The 16547-nt window shown below is 44.9% G+C and overlaps 1 protein-coding gene across 4 annotated transcripts in view; it reads left to right on the forward strand.

The window, feature by feature from the left end:
- The window catches only part of RIPOR2 (RHO family interacting cell polarization regulator 2), a 68998-nt gene that overhangs the window by 11786 nt on the left and 40665 nt on the right, over positions 1 to 16547 (forward strand). The window contains exon 1 of one of the 4 annotated variants that reach the window (XM_041408171.1): positions 4853 to 4983. The exons of 2 other annotated variants lie outside the window; for them this stretch is intronic. In XM_041408171.1, the coding sequence (XP_041264105.1) occupies positions 4896 to 4983 (88 nt within the window). In that variant the 5' untranslated portion in view covers positions 4853 to 4895. Of the gene's footprint in view, positions 1 to 4852; positions 4984 to 5152; positions 5432 to 16547 lie in introns of those variants that run through there. One more of the 4 variants, XM_041408173.1, reaches the window with a different exon arrangement.

Genomic DNA, 16547 nt, shown 5'->3' on the forward strand with positions numbered 1-16547 from the left:
TACCCAATGATCCAAGAGGATCCCAGTAAGGAAGCTAGGAACATATTGACTTTCGTCTACAAAGCTGAAACTGTTCCTGAACATGGTCTAACAGGGTCTTCTTGATCTTAAGCATGTTGGTCGTACTGGGACAGGTAGCCCTGAACAGGAATCTCACATGCTTCAGACCCATGGAAAACAATGTGTTCCACTGCCTGCATTCCTCTGGGCAAGTTGGTTTCATGGCTGTCCAGCAGCAGGACTTCAAGCCAGCCTATTACCAGTAGCATAGATGACACTGTCCTGCAGTCATGCTCCCCAAAAGCAGGCTGATAGTGTCATACCTGTCTCTCCAAGTTTCCAATCCCCCCTATAGTAGCTTTGATCATCTCATAGTGTAGCTGACTTCCAGCTGTCCAGGAAAGCAAAAATTAGTTTACAGCAGTTTTTCAAGTGCCTTAACTAGAAAACAAGGAATGATTTTCAAAAAAAAACAAACAAGAGACAGGGGAAAAATAAGGATAGAGCTGCAGTACTAGACACGCCATCCACACACTCGGTGTGCACTTAAAAGCAGCTCAGCCAGCCCTGGTTGCTAAGCAGTCTGAGAAACTGGAATGTGCTGCTCCCTCCAACCCTGCAAGAACACTGCCACGCAAAACCTGCCCAGAAGAGGCATCAGTGCTGATTTTGAAACAGGTCCTGGGGGGAAAAAAATGCAGTTGGTGACTCCTTCGTGCTGCTCTCCCAAGTTATATACATGAGGATAGGTAGGGTGTATGCTTGTGCATACACCTCCCAAACATCAAATGCTGCCAGAGGCACAGGCCATTGTGGGAAGTGTTCTTGATCTGAAGGCAGCTATCTCAGACCACCACAAATGCAGCCAGGTGGGACAAAGAAGAGATAAAAGAAGGATTACCTAGGGAAGGTGTTATCTCTGTGGTACATCAAAAGCTAAAGGTGACTACCCTTTCTGTCCCTGGCCCTCTCCCTCTGTATCCATAGCTGTTCCTTGACATACCAAGTGTGTCCTGACCACCATGCCACAGGACACAACCACTGCATTATGCTTTGGTCATTCCCAAGGATCCAGCTGTGCTGAGCATCTGGCCAGAAGTCCCAAATGGAATTTATTCCTGAATCACTGCAGAAGATCAGCACTAGTAGCTTTTCCCCACAAAGTGCCCCAGAGCAGCAAGTGGAAAGACTTGCAAAAGCACCATCATGAGAAATGAGGAACTTGAGGGTGGAGCAGCAACATTGTGATGGGAAGTAAAAGGGGGGAAATGATTGCACAGCGGTTAGAGGAGAGAAAAACAAGTCGTATCAAACTCTTCTGGAAAGAGAGCAAGAAGTACTGCAGGATGACAATGAATGTGCAACAAACTGGACAGAAAAGCTATAAGTACAGGAATGGAGTCAATCCAAAGAGCAGCATGGGCAGGGTGCAGTAGGAGAATTGTGGCTACACTTTAATATGTATAGTTGGAAAGAGTAATGGCAAACCTGCATACAGTCAGAATGTTAAAGCTCACATCTTGCCCAGATTGCCACAGCAGGGGTCAGGGTCTTGTCTTTTACCTCCCCGCTAAAAGCTTTCCCAAGTGATGGTTCCAGCACCTGCCATGTTCCCTACTCTCAAATATGGTCAGTTACCTATATTTTTGGACCAAGATCCTCAGGTAAGAGCAGTCAGGTTTGCACCTTGTGCTCCCACAGAAGATTTTCCTGGGTGTGATACCTGCTGGAGATGTCCTGTGGGATGTCCATCAGCAATATGAAGATGCCTTGTGCATCCCTTCTGAGCATGGGAGTTACACAGAAAAACAGCAAAGACAAGTTACATCAGGATAAACAGGTGTAAAGTATCTTCCTTAAAGGCTAGGGCAGGCCCGATCTACCTCAGACATCCAGAGCTCAAAGCTGTGGTCTGCCCAACCATCCCCCCACATCCTTTGGCCTCTTGCTGCTCTGAACATGCTAACAAGAGACCTCCATGCAAATTGCTGTCTGCATGGCCTGCCGAGCATTGCCACCCACCACCAGTCCTTGCTTTCAGGTGAATGAAGTCACCCAGGCCTAAGTCTTTGTATCTGCATAACAGACATACATCCCCACAGCAAGCAGGGAAATTTCAACAATATCCCACTTTTTTGGGGGGGTCCATACAGAGCCCTCCCGCACAGTATCTTATGCAGAAAAAAGAATTTCCCCTGGACCTCTGTCCAGACTACTGGGTCGTGCTCCCCCTTTCCAGGTTTGTCTAGTCTGCAATGGACCTGAAAGCCTCCTGCTCTTTTGGTTCAGGGGATTCAGTGGGCTGGAGTCGGTGTGGCAATAAGAAAAGTGAAGTACCTCTCAATATATACACCCCCCAGAGGGATGTGTAAGTGATGCATATCAGCCAGAAAATCCTGCTCAGCCCTTTCAAGAAGCTTTCCAAGTGCTTGGGAGGAGCAGAGCATTTAGGTATTCTCAGACTATAATCTCCTTTGATAATCCTGATTTACTCTTTGGCCTGGAAGCAAAGGCTAATAGAAAGCAAAGTGCTTCAGCAAAGCTCAGCAGGTAATTCAGTAGCTCTGGTTTAGTTGTTTCAAGTATAATGTGGGGTTACCAGTGCTGAGAATTAATGTTTGTGAAGGTGCACTGGAGCTGTCTCAGAGACAGAAGTAGACCATAATTGTCAATTACTGCTTTGAAAAGGTCACTGTTTTCTGAAGACAAAGTAAAATCAGTTGTTGTCACTTAGAATTTCACTGGGGACACTCATGATGACCTATTTTTAACATAACAGAAGATTACGCTGCAATACCGTGAATAATTTATAGGCATAGTAGCATGATCACAGCCACAATACAATGGCAGCTTCAATTCCTGCCTGATGATGGAGGGAGACAGAGCTCTCTGGCAATTTCCACTGAATTAGCAAAACAAGACACACGTGGAATGACTGTCCCAGTCTTTCAAAAGCATGTGTGTCAGGATGAATACATGTCCAGAAGGACTAAGTGGGGCAAAGATTTTATCTAGAGCATCCATAAACCTACTCAGTCTGCCAGCTGTTTCAACGAGCACTGGGGGCAGAGAAGTGAGAGTGTGTGTAGGGCTTGGTGTGATGGGGAGGAGGAGAGTAGCCTTCTGCGTTTGCTATGCTAAACTATATTGAGAAACCAAGAGAAACAGCTCATACATCCCTATCACATATATTTGCATAGGATAGAGGATATTTCCTTGAAAGAGGAGGCTGCAATATGAATGAGGTAATTTGCATCTGCAACCTTAAGTTCAAAAAATCTTCTGCAAGATAAGATCACAAAGGCCAGAGGGAATTGGTAACAATTGACCAGAACTGTAGGAGGCTCCAGGTTGAAGTAAGATGTTGCAATTAGTCTAGGGCACTGAAAACCTTTAACAGATAACCAGGCTTCCACAGTGAGAGCTGCCACCCCCTAAAAGGCTGAAATGGACTCAAACACATATTAAGTGTGCATGATGAGACATTTATAGCTTTCAGCATTGCCACAAATATTTCCTCTCCTCTTTCCCTGGCATTCCATAGCCCAAAGTGCACAGCTGCTTTTTCCAGAAAGCGATTCCTCCGCCTTTGCCTCAGAGTTCACATCCTGTGTGACACACATAAAATAGAGGAATAGTTGATTCAGTCAGAGATGTAGAAAGGTCACCCTTAAAATTTTGCCTTGGAGCTACGGCAGTGACACTGTGTTGGCAACAGCCCCTACACTTTTTCTAGTGGAGACATGGGTGCCTCTGGAAATACCACAGCCGTGATTGCTGTAGAGCCCATCTGAACGCAGAAACCTTGGAAAGAGCCTCTAGGCCCCAGAGGTCCACACACCAGTGTGAAGAGCATGCTTCTCTGCTTTTACTGAATCTGGAGTAATTTTGTCTCATTTCTACTTTCTAAGGCTACAGAGTTTATTTTCAGCATACAATAGAAATAACTCATATTCATTATTCCTGCTGAAAATTACTTAGGATGATAGGTCATCTGGAATTGGCAGCTTGGATTTTTTATTCAGGGACAGTTTTGGGGATTGTTTTACGTGCACAATGCTCCGCAAAACCTAGCTCTGTCTTCTTTGTCATTTGCTTAACTTCTTCATACAATATCACCCTCTTGTGTGACAGGTCAGTGTACTCAATGAAAACATTTGCATTCAAAGTGGTGAGTCTACCTATCCTGACCCAAACGGGGAAAGACAGAGGGATATGGGGAGGGTATCAGCATTGACTTCTCAAGCATCCTTCCAAATTGTGTCTGTTTACCAACCCCATAGATTTGCCAGGGATTCCCTCTGCCCCTCACTCCCTCTCCCCCCTCCCCCAAAAAAGAACCACTTGCAGCTGTTTAAGAGGCACAAGGGAGAGTTTGTTTGAAGGACCCTACAACAGCTTTAAATGCTGGCAGAGGAACAGCAAATCATATAGAAAATACAACGTGTTTGGTACTTCTGTTGGCTGATGTAAAGTCCAGTATTTAAAAAAGTCACAAAAGAGAAATTAAGCAGTCCTAAGGGTAGCAACAAATATATGCAAAATCCATATCTCTCTAAAGAGATATATTGATAGTAAATAGGGTTTAGGAGAAACACTAAATTTGAAGAAAATACCTGACAGTCTCTGGGAAAATACAGCCTTTTTTTCTTGGGGTAACAGAAAAGATGCTTAAAGGAAGAAACTCAAGGTCCATTCATTGCAATGTTCTTTCATTTATATTCGCCTTTAACTGTTGTCTTCAGCCCGCCCAATATCCAAATTTAGAGCTTTCATACACACTCCCGAAGGCAACGGAGGCTGCAGCGAGTGGTCCGCCGGCCGCGGGGAAGGCAGGCGGCGGCAGCCCGTTCCCTGCCCCATTCCAGGCGGGAAGGGTCAGAGGGATTTTGCAGATGTTCCGCCTTTGGGACAGACGGCCTGGGGGGGCAGGCGCATCGAATGAGAAAACGGAAGAGCCGCACCGCCGCCTCTCCCAAAAAGGTACGGGGGTACCGGCAGCGCCGGCTCCGCCGCGTCCCGGGGGGCCGAGCCCGGGGGGCTCCGCACTGCCCGCGGGGCGGGGGCGGGCGGCGGCCGCAGCAGCACCGCCTCCGCCCTCTCCTCCGCCCCCGCCTCCCTCCCGCAGCTCCGCAAGGAAAAGCCGGCAGCGGCTTCGCTCGCTGCCAGAGCGGCGGTGCGCGGCGACGGGAGGAGAGCTGTCCTCGCTTCTCTTCGTTTTTAATTTTTAAATTTAATTTTAGAACTTTAATTTTATCCTTTTTTTTTTTTTTTTACATTATTATTATTACTCGCTGTTTATTAGTTTTCCAGCTGCGGGCGCTGCCGCCCGGGATGGGGCACCGCGGTGCCCGAGCAGCGCTGGGTGGCGGCGGGCGAGCGGCGTCCCGGAGCGGGCTGTGAGCCGCGGCAGCACCGCCGGCAGCAACAGGTACCCGGCCGGGCTCCCGGAGGGGCGCGGGGCCCGAGCCCGCGGGGGAAGGAAGGAAGGAAGGAAGGAAGGAAGGAAGGAAGGAAGGAAGGAAAGGGGCGCTGCCGAGCGGGGACGTGGCCGAGCGCAGCTCCAGGGCTGCGGGGCTGAAGAGCCGCGCTCACAGGAGCGGGTCCTGACCCCGCTCATCTGCCGGCGGCAGCAAGGTTTTGAGAAGGACAGAGGTGCTCTTTTGTGGCGTCCCGGGCATGGTTTTAGGCTGTGATTGTGAAGAAAATCTTGAACGTGGGTGTTCGTGAAACACCCACGAAACTGGCTTAATATTTTCTCACGGAGCGTGGAAGTGCTTAGCCCTGTTTCCATAAAAAAGTCTCGGCGTTTCCTTAGGTCTTGCCTTTCTATTTCCAGTGGGCTTTTATGGTATTACTGGTTAGAGGAGAGCTTAGACCCTCTTAAGTTCCCTTTACAGTCCTCTGGCTCGTTCCCAAGGACTGATGCAAACCCATTACACACTGGCATTGCTCTTCAGTTTACCTTTGAATGCCCTGGTTACAAAAGGTCACCCTAATCCTGTGACTGGTCTTTCTATTGCTGTGTTAGCCGAGCATTTTGCTGTCTTTCATTTAAAGTTTCAAAACGCTTTCTGGAAACTGTGTGCTTGTGGCCATGCTGCTTTTGCACCCTTTCATCCGTCTCTCTGGGAAGAGCTGAGTGTATTCCCAGTGTAATTTCAGCATTCATTAATCTGGCCATGCATTCAGCCACGCTCATTTTAATTACCGTGTTTGAGCTGCTGTCACGCAGCTGGAGCCCAGGGCAGAGAACGTGCTCCTAAACAGAAACATCATCTTCTCCGGTGGTTAATTAGGTTTCACAAGTATCCCCCTCCTGCATAAACAAAAGCAGGAGCATACCCAAACAGAGAGCTTAAGGAAGGAGACAGGAGGAAGGTGTATTTCCTGAAAAATTCCTGTGCTGGTTGCCCAGCTGTCTTGGAGATCTCCACACAATGGGAAGAGACACAACGTGATGTGGTTTGTGTGGCCAGACTCAGAAAGGTATCCACTGGGATGGGTTCAGAGCCCTGCTTTGTAGCCATAATGGGCAAATGTGGCAGATTGTTCCACGTTTAAATGAGTGTGGGTGGGTATGTATGTTGCGCAGTGGGAGTCTAAAGGAAGCGAAGTTTATCTTTTTTTCCCATAAATCCAGCGTTTTCTAAGCTAGTAACTGAAGATTAGGACAGTCACTTAAGATGGTGTCTGTGCTGCTTGCAAGTGCAGATAAGCACTTGTGCAAAGTGAACTTTGACAATCCCAGCATCCATAACCTGATGCTGGTTTGACTTTTGGCATCCAAGCTGCATTTCCTTGACAAAGCGTGGGCTTTGGGGATTTTCTTGGTTTTGTTTTGTTTTTAAAAAGCAACATGTTGAATTTCTTTCCAGGATCCTGCATAAGAAACAGAGCATTTAGCGTTGGCATGTTGCTACTCCTCTCTAGAATGACAGTACAGTTATACCTTAGAGGTTTTTCTGCTTCAGAATTAATATTTCTTAAATGCTTGGGAACGTGTAAGTGGAAAAGTGTGTGGTTTTTGAAGGAGCATCTGTAAGTGAAAAAGGTGCTTTTCTTCCCTTGTGCTCTCAAGGCACATGACCATTTTATTCACCTGTATCACAGAACAAACACTTGGGCTAAGAGTGGTACCAAGCATGGCCTCAAAGCTCACAGTGGCATGCTTACGTGCCATGCAAGGTTACCTTTTGCTCTTTGATATTTTTAAACCTCAGCAGGTAAAAAGGTAACTTCCACACAAAGTGCACTGCTGGAAAAGGTCTGGGGAAGCCGCCTTGCTTTCCTGCTGGGAGAAGTGGGAGTGAGAGCTATAAGCAGCATTGGCTTTTTCCAAAAAAGGGATGGCTGGTTTGACACTTTTTTTTCCCTGATGCTATACATGTGGCAGTGACAAGCTGCTCCCAGGCAACCCACTTAACTGGGGTAGTTTTCATCAGGCAAAGTAGGCTGCAAGCAGCTGGGAGATAGACAGCTTGTGTCTGTGGCCATTCAGCCTGCACAGAGCACCAGCTGAAAGCACACTGGGAAGGAAGTGAGGACAGCAATGCCTGAACACACGCTCCTGGCACGGGCTTGTTAGAGAGGGCTGGGATGTGTATTCGTATCGGATAGAAGCCTGTCACATCACTTTGAAGCTGTGTGGTTCCTGGATGACTCCATTAACAAAATGGGAGGGGGGAAAAAATGGTTATTTTCTCACTTAGCAGGAGCTTGGAGGTCATTGTTTTGTTCACTCAGCTTACAGTGCCTGCTGATTTTCTGAAAGGGAGGTTGCTAAAGAAGTTTCATAGTAAGAGATTTTCAAAATTAATCAGGAAGAACACACACTGAATGTTTTTTCCCTCCACTAGTTTTGCACTGATTGTTGCATTGACTCCGATATGTGCTTGCCCTTTCAGGAGGCAGAGAGAAAGAGCTGGGCCCACTTGGAATTTAAAGTCAAGTGTGAAGTCTTTTGAGAGCAGAAGCAATTTTGCCCTGAGAGACTTTACAAACCATGGTGGCTGCACGTTAAACATATCACAGAGTCAATAAGAATTTAAGCTGCCAACATCTCTGTTTCCTATGCTCTTCTTCAGTTCAGTTACACCAGGGCAAAGGCAGAAGGGCAGTCTGTGGGCAGAGGAGCCAGGCAGCTGGAGGAGGAATGGCTGGATGGGCTTTGCCAGCTCCCCATGAGAGAGCTGGAGGGAGATCAGCAGTGGAAGCCAACCCTGGATGTAATAAACTGGATCATATTATATCTCTCTGCCTAATGTCAGGAGTGGCTTAGCTAAGGCTGGGCAGTCAGCTCAGTTTGAGCTCCATGACTGTGCTTCTCTACATGCCCCAAATCAAAGCAGAAACTGCATTTTCTTGTCCAAAGCTCTTCTGCAGCTTTATTTCTGCTCCTCAGTGCAAACACTGCTCATGCCCTTACTTATCTACACCCACATAGGCTGTGTGGCTGGCCTGGGGCTGGTTTAATCCTGTCCTGTCCCTTCCCATAAAGCTGGTGCTCTGGCACCTGAAAAACCTCCAGGTGGGTATTTCAAGGAGAAAGGAAGCAGTGGGTACCAGGTAATCTTCTCTGGGAATTGTCATTATCCCCATTTGGCAGCCTAGGGACAGACAACCTTCAGCTCTTGTTTTATGGCAATTGGGCACCAGTTTTCTCAACCTTCACAGAATTGTAGAATGGCTTAGGTTGGAAGGGACCTTTAAAGGCCATCTAGTCCAAGCCCCCTGCACTGAGCAGGGACATCTTCAACTAGATCAGGTTCCTCAGAGACCTGTCCAACCTGACCTTAAATGGTTCCAGAAATGGCATATCTACCACCCCTGTGGGCAATCTGTGCCAGTGTTTTGCCACCTTAATTGTAAAAAAAATTTCTGATGTCCAGCTTAAATCTGTCCTCTTATAGTTTAAAACCATTACTCCTTCTCCTATCACTACAAGTCTGCATCCAGGGGATTTGGGTTAAATCCCTTGAATTTTTGCTCTTCAGCTCTAGCTTTGAAGTATTTTTGCTGCTGGGTCTGGTGCTGTTTGGAATAAAGAAGATTCCACCTCCCCAGTTCCATCCAGGTTAATTAGGGAGCTGCCGCAAGGCTCCAGGAGCCAAGCCATGATCACAAACAACAATCCCAAGACGTGCTGCCCCCTGGGATTTGGGAGGTGTGGAGAAGGGCAGGTTTGTGATATTCTTGAATTGCTTTTTGGTAGCCACAAGTACAGACCTTGCATTATTCTTTGCATACAGCCTTTGCACCCAGTGGACTCAAGAAGTGAGTCCTCTAAGCATGACACAAGATGTAACTGGCCTTTTTTCCTAAAGTTATCTTTTTCTTTGTCTTTTTATGTTGCAAGGGTATCCTGTAATTTTTACTTCCCGACCAGCACAAAAGAAATGACAGATTAGCACAGAAGTATGCGAGCATCTTTCTTCTTTTCAATGGGAGGAACAAATTGAAGCTGACAGTTCCCTGGAACCAGTGCAACACATGAAGTAGTCACAATAATACATTTTATCTTCCAGCCTTTTTAGAGCATCAGAAGCTCTCTGGTCTCTGATGCCTCCAGTAAGCTGACCTTGGCTGGCAGAGCCAACCATCTCATTACTGCTGTCCCACTGCTCACAGCCTGCCCTCTGTCCTGGCCCTCAAACAGCCTGATTAGCTGCAGCAGCAGTTATTGCTTTCCAGGTTGTGCAGCCTGCTGGTAACCCTTCAGTAACACCAGAACTGTTTCAAATAATCCCTTCTGTAATCAACCTTTTCTTTTTTTTTTTTAAATCAAAAAACCTCATCTAGCTGCATGGCCCAGAAATTTGTCGTAGATGGTTTTGTCCTGAAAAGCCTCATCAACAGGAAAACTTCTAGTCATCCATTAACTCCAAAAAGCAGTTGCAGCAGAGAAAATCTATCTGGTCTTCACCAAGGTTCTGGTTTTAGCTTGTGCTTTTGCCTCTACAAAACACCAGTCTAGACTAGCCCTATCTTTTACTATTTGTAGTTGAGCTGACCAAAAAAGGAACTGCTTTTCAGTGAAATCTGTAGGAGACAGGCAAATAAACATCTGTAAATAGTGGTAGGAGGTTCATATTGCAACAGACCATGCAAGGTTGAACACCAGAGCTTCCCTTCTCTTTCCCCAAATTAACATCTTGCTGTCTGACCAGCCAAAAATGCTTGATTTGTGCCTCAATGAGGTGTCTTTCTTCATTGTCAGATTTGCCTTGCATCTGCTAGAAGTCTCAATCTGAACAGAGGAATAACATTTTTGCTTGTAGTGAATGCACTGCTTGAGGATGCCTTAGAAGCCTTGAGGATCACAGCTTGTGCTTGAGGTTGAGATGGTGACTCTGGTCTGTGGTACTGCTGCAGGCAGGTAGGGCAGACAGTGTAGCTCTGTATTCAAAGTCTGATAGGGATTTTCTTATTGTATAACATGAAGGAAAATGTATTTTCCATAATTAAGCAGCTTAACATCCTCTGTTAGTATTTAATTTTAAAATGCTTGGTTTTAAAATTTTTTAACTGCAGTACAGAAGTAATGGTGTATGTTACAGCTTTGTGCAGTAATAACCCTGCAAGAAGTCTTTGGCTAGTGAGTCTCCTTGGGTATGGACATGCCTTTTTCTCTGGTCACCCCTGTAAGCATCACTTAATCATGGCAGCGACCTGTGCACTTTCCCAGCCATATAGGCACGTCAGTGGGTGACAGTGCTGTTGCCAATGCTCAATTAAGTGTGTAATGTGTTGCCCTGCATGACTGACTGCCCTTTCCTTGTCTCATTCAGTACATCTACAAAACAGTGTTCTGTTAGTTCAAAGAAGGACTTGAGTTTTCACAAAGAGGTGCTGGTGGCATTGGGAAAGTTGGCTGTGAGGTGCTCTTATATCCATGAGACTTTGCATTCAGTGTTACACTTGCAGGTCACCTCTACTTGGATATACACAAAATCTTGTGTATAAGAAGAGATGTTTGCTAAAATAAACAGAGAAGAATGTTTAGTTTATTAGATGTTCAGATTAATAAAGCCAGGAGCTGGAGTTGCTCACTGCAGTAAGTCATCTGTGCTACACAAAACCAAACCAAAGCTATATTAAAAATGCTAAGACTCAGCTGAGGCCAGAGAATAATCAGCTTAAAATTCTGCCTGCATAAACTAGGGTTCTGCTTTCTTTGAAATCAGAGGGAGATGTTGTCGTCATCTCCCAGATGACAGCTGGACTGCAAAGTCTTGTTCCGTCATGCAGGTGCTGGACTGGAAGTGCTTTCAATACATTTGATTTCCATGCCCTATGCTGAAAACAGAAGTTTTCAGGCAAGTTTTTCTAAAGGTTAGATGGCTTTTCATATCCAGTTAACCAGCAAAAGGTCGCTTTTTTCCCATTCTCTCCTTGTTCTACCCTTAAAAAGAAAATAATCTTCCTTCCTAGTAGAAAAGGTGGCAGCAGTGGATCCAGTGTAGCAGCTCCTATCTTAAACTGAACCCTGTAGGGTTCCTCCAGGCACTGTATTTCTTGTGGGCATGTCACGCAGCCACCAGCTGAGGAAGACAATTGCCTCCATTGGCAATGGGGCAAAATAATTTTCCATCCTCATGAAAAGCCATTATATACTCCTTTTCCTATATCCTTAATGATGGTCTGTTAATATGACACGAATTGGAAAATGCAGAAATCAACAGAGAAGGAAAGAAGAAAGGAAGGGCAGCAGAGGACAAGCTATGGGTCATTCCTAAAAGCTTGTCATTAGTCTGCAATGGCCCCAGTAGGTCTTTCTTTTAAATGGCATACTGTGGAATAGCAGGGATCTGCCAAGATGCACTGCCTTAATTTGTGCCATGAAAAGTTACACAAGATAATTACCTTTTAGTTCAGTGACAAAAAGCACTGTCAGATCTTTTCAGTTCATGCTCAGTTTATCTGTAATGTCTCTGTGTCTAGAAAAGTCAAATGGTAACTAATGCTATAGCATAGCGGGAGCATATGGCATTTTAAATTCAGGATTTGGCTTTTTTTAATGTCCACTACAAATTTACGAATTAACCCTGACTAGATCTACATGATGTACATTTAAGGGTTTAATCAAGTTTGCACTGGCTTTGTGACAGTAAACTACAGGCATTTTCGAATGTTTTGGGCAGGAACAGCACCCGGCACAGACCAGCCTATATCTGTGGCATTAAGCTCCCCTGCCTTTCAGAGGAGGAAAATACATCTAGACTGCTTTGGGAATGATGCTTGGTCCGTGTTTCCCAAAATATGCAGAGCAGTTGTTTAAGAAAGCCCTATCTGGCCCAAACCAGAGCTGTGCCAGTGACTGTTCAGCGTAACTTCCTTTGCCCCAAGGAGCAGAAAGTCATTGCAGAGTCAAGAGGGAACAGCTTTTCTGTGCTGAGAAACTCAGAGTTGTAAAATGATTTGTGTTAGAAGGGACCTTTAAGGGCCATCTAGTTCCAATCCTACCTTTATCATGATCACCTTCAAGGAGACCAGGTTTGCTCAGTGTCCAGTCCAAGTCAACCTCAAATGTTTCCAGGAATGGAGCATCTGCAGCCGCTCTGTTGTAGATGTTCCAGTGTTTCAACGCCCCCATTGTAACTAATTTCTTCCTTGTATCTAGTCTAAACCTACCCTCTTTTAGTTATAAAAGATTGCCCCTTGTCCTGTTACTGCAGGGCCTGCTGAGAAGTTTGTCCCCATCTTTCTTGTGAGCCCCCTTCAAGTACTGAAAGGCTACAATCCAGTCTCTCTGGAGCCTTCTCTTTGCCAGCTGAACAACCCCAACTCTCTCAGCCTGTCTTTGAAGGAGAAGTGCTCCATCCCTCTGATAATCTCTGTGGCCCTCCTCAGGACTCACTCCAGCATGTCCGTGTCTTTCCTGTGCTGAGGGCCCCAGACATGGATGCAGTACTTGACATGGGGCCCTACCAGAGCAGAGGGGCAGTGTCCCTCACCCTACTGCCCATGTTGCTTTTGATGCAGCACAGAATATTGCTGGCTTTCTGGGCTCCAGTTGCACATTGTTGAGTCATCTTGGTAAGTGTTGAAATGAAATGTGGTTTCAGAAAGTGGTGGCAAGGAGAGAAGGTCTGCCTAAAACTCTAGATATTTTTTTCAAGTGGATCCTGTAAACACTTGTGTGTCTATAAAGCTGTTCTGTTCTTTTTGTGGATACCTGATATAAGATAACTGTGTGGGACAGGGTTAAGATAGCTGGGTCTTCTGGCAGTCTGCACATAGCAATCACCTTTTCTGTTTTGCTCAGCTGCCCTATTAGTCATCAGACCTCTTTTTCCACCACCAGTGTCACTAGCACAAGATTTTTCCAAGAGGGACCCTAGCATAGACCCTTACCCCTTTATCCTCTTTCAGATGCTTCTTCCAGATCCTTTAATGATCCTGACCAGAGAAAATGGTGTTTTGGAAGAAGTGTCATGGTATTAGATATGTACTCTTATATCCTGTGCCTTCAAGAGGTTTTTAAATCTTAAAATACTGTAGCCAAGAGAATAATAAACTCTGCCATAACTTTAAATAAAATTTCTTAAAGTCATGTATGTAAGAAGACTGAAGTTTTGAATTTGAAAATTAACTGAAGCCAAGAGACAAGCGATTTGCATCAGAGCAGACAGCCATTCTTGATTGCGCATGGACAGTGTTCAGCTACTTGATGTACTGGAAGAGAGCTTCAGACAGATGCTGTAGCCAAATGTAAATGAAGTAACACAGGACTTTTATGGAAATGCTCTTTAAGTGGCCACACTTGTAAGGTGTCAAAAAGATTAAATAAATGCGTTTCTGCAATGCTCATGTCTGGGAGAAGAACATCCAGCTTTAAAGATCTTCATCCTAGGACATGTAACAGTGTATCTTCAACAGTATTTTAGTGAGCAGTGTGCCATTACGACAGTCCTGGAAATAGAATGATCATATAAACCATCCACGGAGTTTTAAGTCACCCTAATCCCATGTATTTAAAGAGGAGCAGCAAAGCGTTTGTATCTCATTAGTGGCTGAAAGGATTTGACAACAATGATGTTTTACTTTCCTTTCAGGGATGAAAAGCCTGTCTTACTTGTTTAATTTAGCTCACTCATGCTTATATTAGAGCATACCTGGAGTGGATACCAAGTGCAGCTAGTTTGTCTGTCTTGGCTGAGGGAAAACAATCTCTAGAGCAGCCCATTGGTTACCCAAACCATCCTGCATGTGTTTACTTGATGCATTTACTTTTCTGCAGATGCAAAGAAATGGTCTCCTCGGCTTGCTGTCCTTGCCCATGCTGCTACCATCTGCATTAAATGAGGGTTGCAAAACAGGAAAAATATTGGTGCAATTTAATTAAAGAAAACAGCATTTTCAAGGACAACTTTGCTAGCCATTGCTTTTTTCTCCTATCATGAAGAAGACTTATATTCATTCCTTGCACAGTGTGAGAAAGTGAAGCCACTCTGTGCTGCTTACACTTGACATGCAAATTTAGGTCACTGCTCAGATTCATCATGGATTTTGCCAAAGGACTCCCTCTGGAGCTGCAGCTATTGACATCAGGGCTGTCTTGTGCTCTGATGTTACTCCTGGGCTTGTTACTCCAGATGTTACTGCTAGTCAGTAAGGGTCAAGGGAGACCACCTGCAGCACTCACGGGTTCCTAGGCCTCCCCTAATACTAATACTTGCCAAAATGGGCAATAAGTTGATCACTTTTTGTGATCTGAGCTAAGAAATTAAAATTGCGCCCAACATCTGTGGTGAACCAGGCATATGCTAAAAGAGGTGAAGTAGCCAGGCTGTTCCTGGCTGGAGGAGTTCCCACAACCTGTTTTGCATCCTGCTAGTCTGACTACCGCTCACAAGATTGGTCCTTGTAGTTTATCTCCTAATGCAGGGATAGATAACAGAGCTGCCCAAAATCTTGCACTTTTATGAGTGTGCAGTGCTGCCAGAATGACAGTGTGGTTAATTGTGTGGTGAGGCCTCTCTGCTGAACCCCTTGTTAGGGATTTTGTGCAAGGTGGATTTAAAGCATGAGAGGATTGTTCTCAATTGGGTTTCAGAAGTGCTTTTTCTTTAGATTATTTGCCAGTGCTTGAACGGCAGTGGGACTTCATTTTTAATTAAATCTCACATTGATATGAAGAATTATCAGTGATAAGTAGAATTAGAGTTGACTTCTAATCAAAGATAATTCTGCATACTGGGGTGGGTTTGAGATGAATGAATGTCAAATGTAATTAGATGGTCAGATTCTGATCCCTCAGCCACACTCATAAGTACAAGACCAAATTTTGCTTATTTATGCTAATGCCAGCTGAATATGATTGCCCTATGTCTCTAACGCTTTAGGGAGCAAGAATAGGGAGGGCTCCATGTGTGCTCCTGCGCATGCTCACCCCATCCACCAGTGTGAAATAAATGTTGGAACTGAAAAAAAAAAAAGGAGGTCAGCTGCCGTGAACCCATCTGTTGTGTGCAGAGCCATTTAGGATCAAATTTATTTTCCTTGGGTTTATTGCAGTGAAATAACTCATTTGCATTTCCCTCTCCTTAGGTTTTCAGCTATACCAAGGGGAAGGTGCAGTTGTAGGTCTTTCTCTGAGGGGAGGTTAAGCAGAGGCTCCCTGGCAACAAAAACGGAGAAATGGGGGCATTGCACTGAAGGAGTAGCTGCAAAAAGGGGAGGAAGAAGGCTAACTGTGGTATGAGACAAAAAGAGTGCTGCTTTCGCCTGAGCCACTGCCAATCCTTATTTCTGTGTTCTAGTGAGGTGATGAGAATTAGAGCCAAAGGCATGTTTTACTATAAAAATAAAATGAAATGCAAAGTCCTCACACTGACTTTGGTACCTAGACTGGTGTGAGAGATGACTTACTGAATATATGGAGCTATATTGCAATGGGACCATCAGCTATCAGGTTCTATGCATTTACATCCATATCTACTTTACCATTTTGCTCTTGACCTGGACTGTTAGCTTTCTTCTTACTGTTACTATTGCTTTTTGTGCAATAAAAAGTTCATGTACATCATCTCCTTTGGGTAGGAGGAGCAGAAGAACAAAGGGTTGTTCCAGATGGTAGACAATTTGTATTTCTGGTCAGGGTGTCTAGTGATGAGCTAGCAAATACTGTAACATTTGAATTGAAAATGCCCTTACATGCAACATTTAAAATGTTCTTACAGAAATGAGACCATAAAGTACAAGTCATGCTATTAATCCTTTTCCTAAGGCTTAATACTATTTGAAACAAAAGCTGAAATTTGATACTGAAATACTACATTTTCATTTATTAGAAACAGGTAATGGCACCTTGTGCTCACTTGTGGGGATTTCTGCATTAAAAAGTAAAGCTCCCAGCTGTGGGCTTAAGAGCTATAAAAGATGCATCAGTTGCATAAACATTTCTTTGTGCATTGTAAGAACCAAATCCACCCAAATTGAAGGTATTGAAATACAACTAACACAAGAATCACTCTAGGTGTCCCTGATGAACATAAAGTCATCAGTGAGAAGTGTGCTCAAGCCTTCAGAGAGGAAGGCTTATT

This window comes from Onychostruthus taczanowskii, unplaced genomic scaffold (assembly GCF_017590055.1).
Source record: "Onychostruthus taczanowskii isolate IOZ18803 unplaced genomic scaffold, ASM1759005v1 scaffold29, whole genome shotgun sequence".
Taxonomy (NCBI): domain Eukaryota; kingdom Metazoa; phylum Chordata; class Aves; order Passeriformes; family Passeridae; genus Onychostruthus; species Onychostruthus taczanowskii.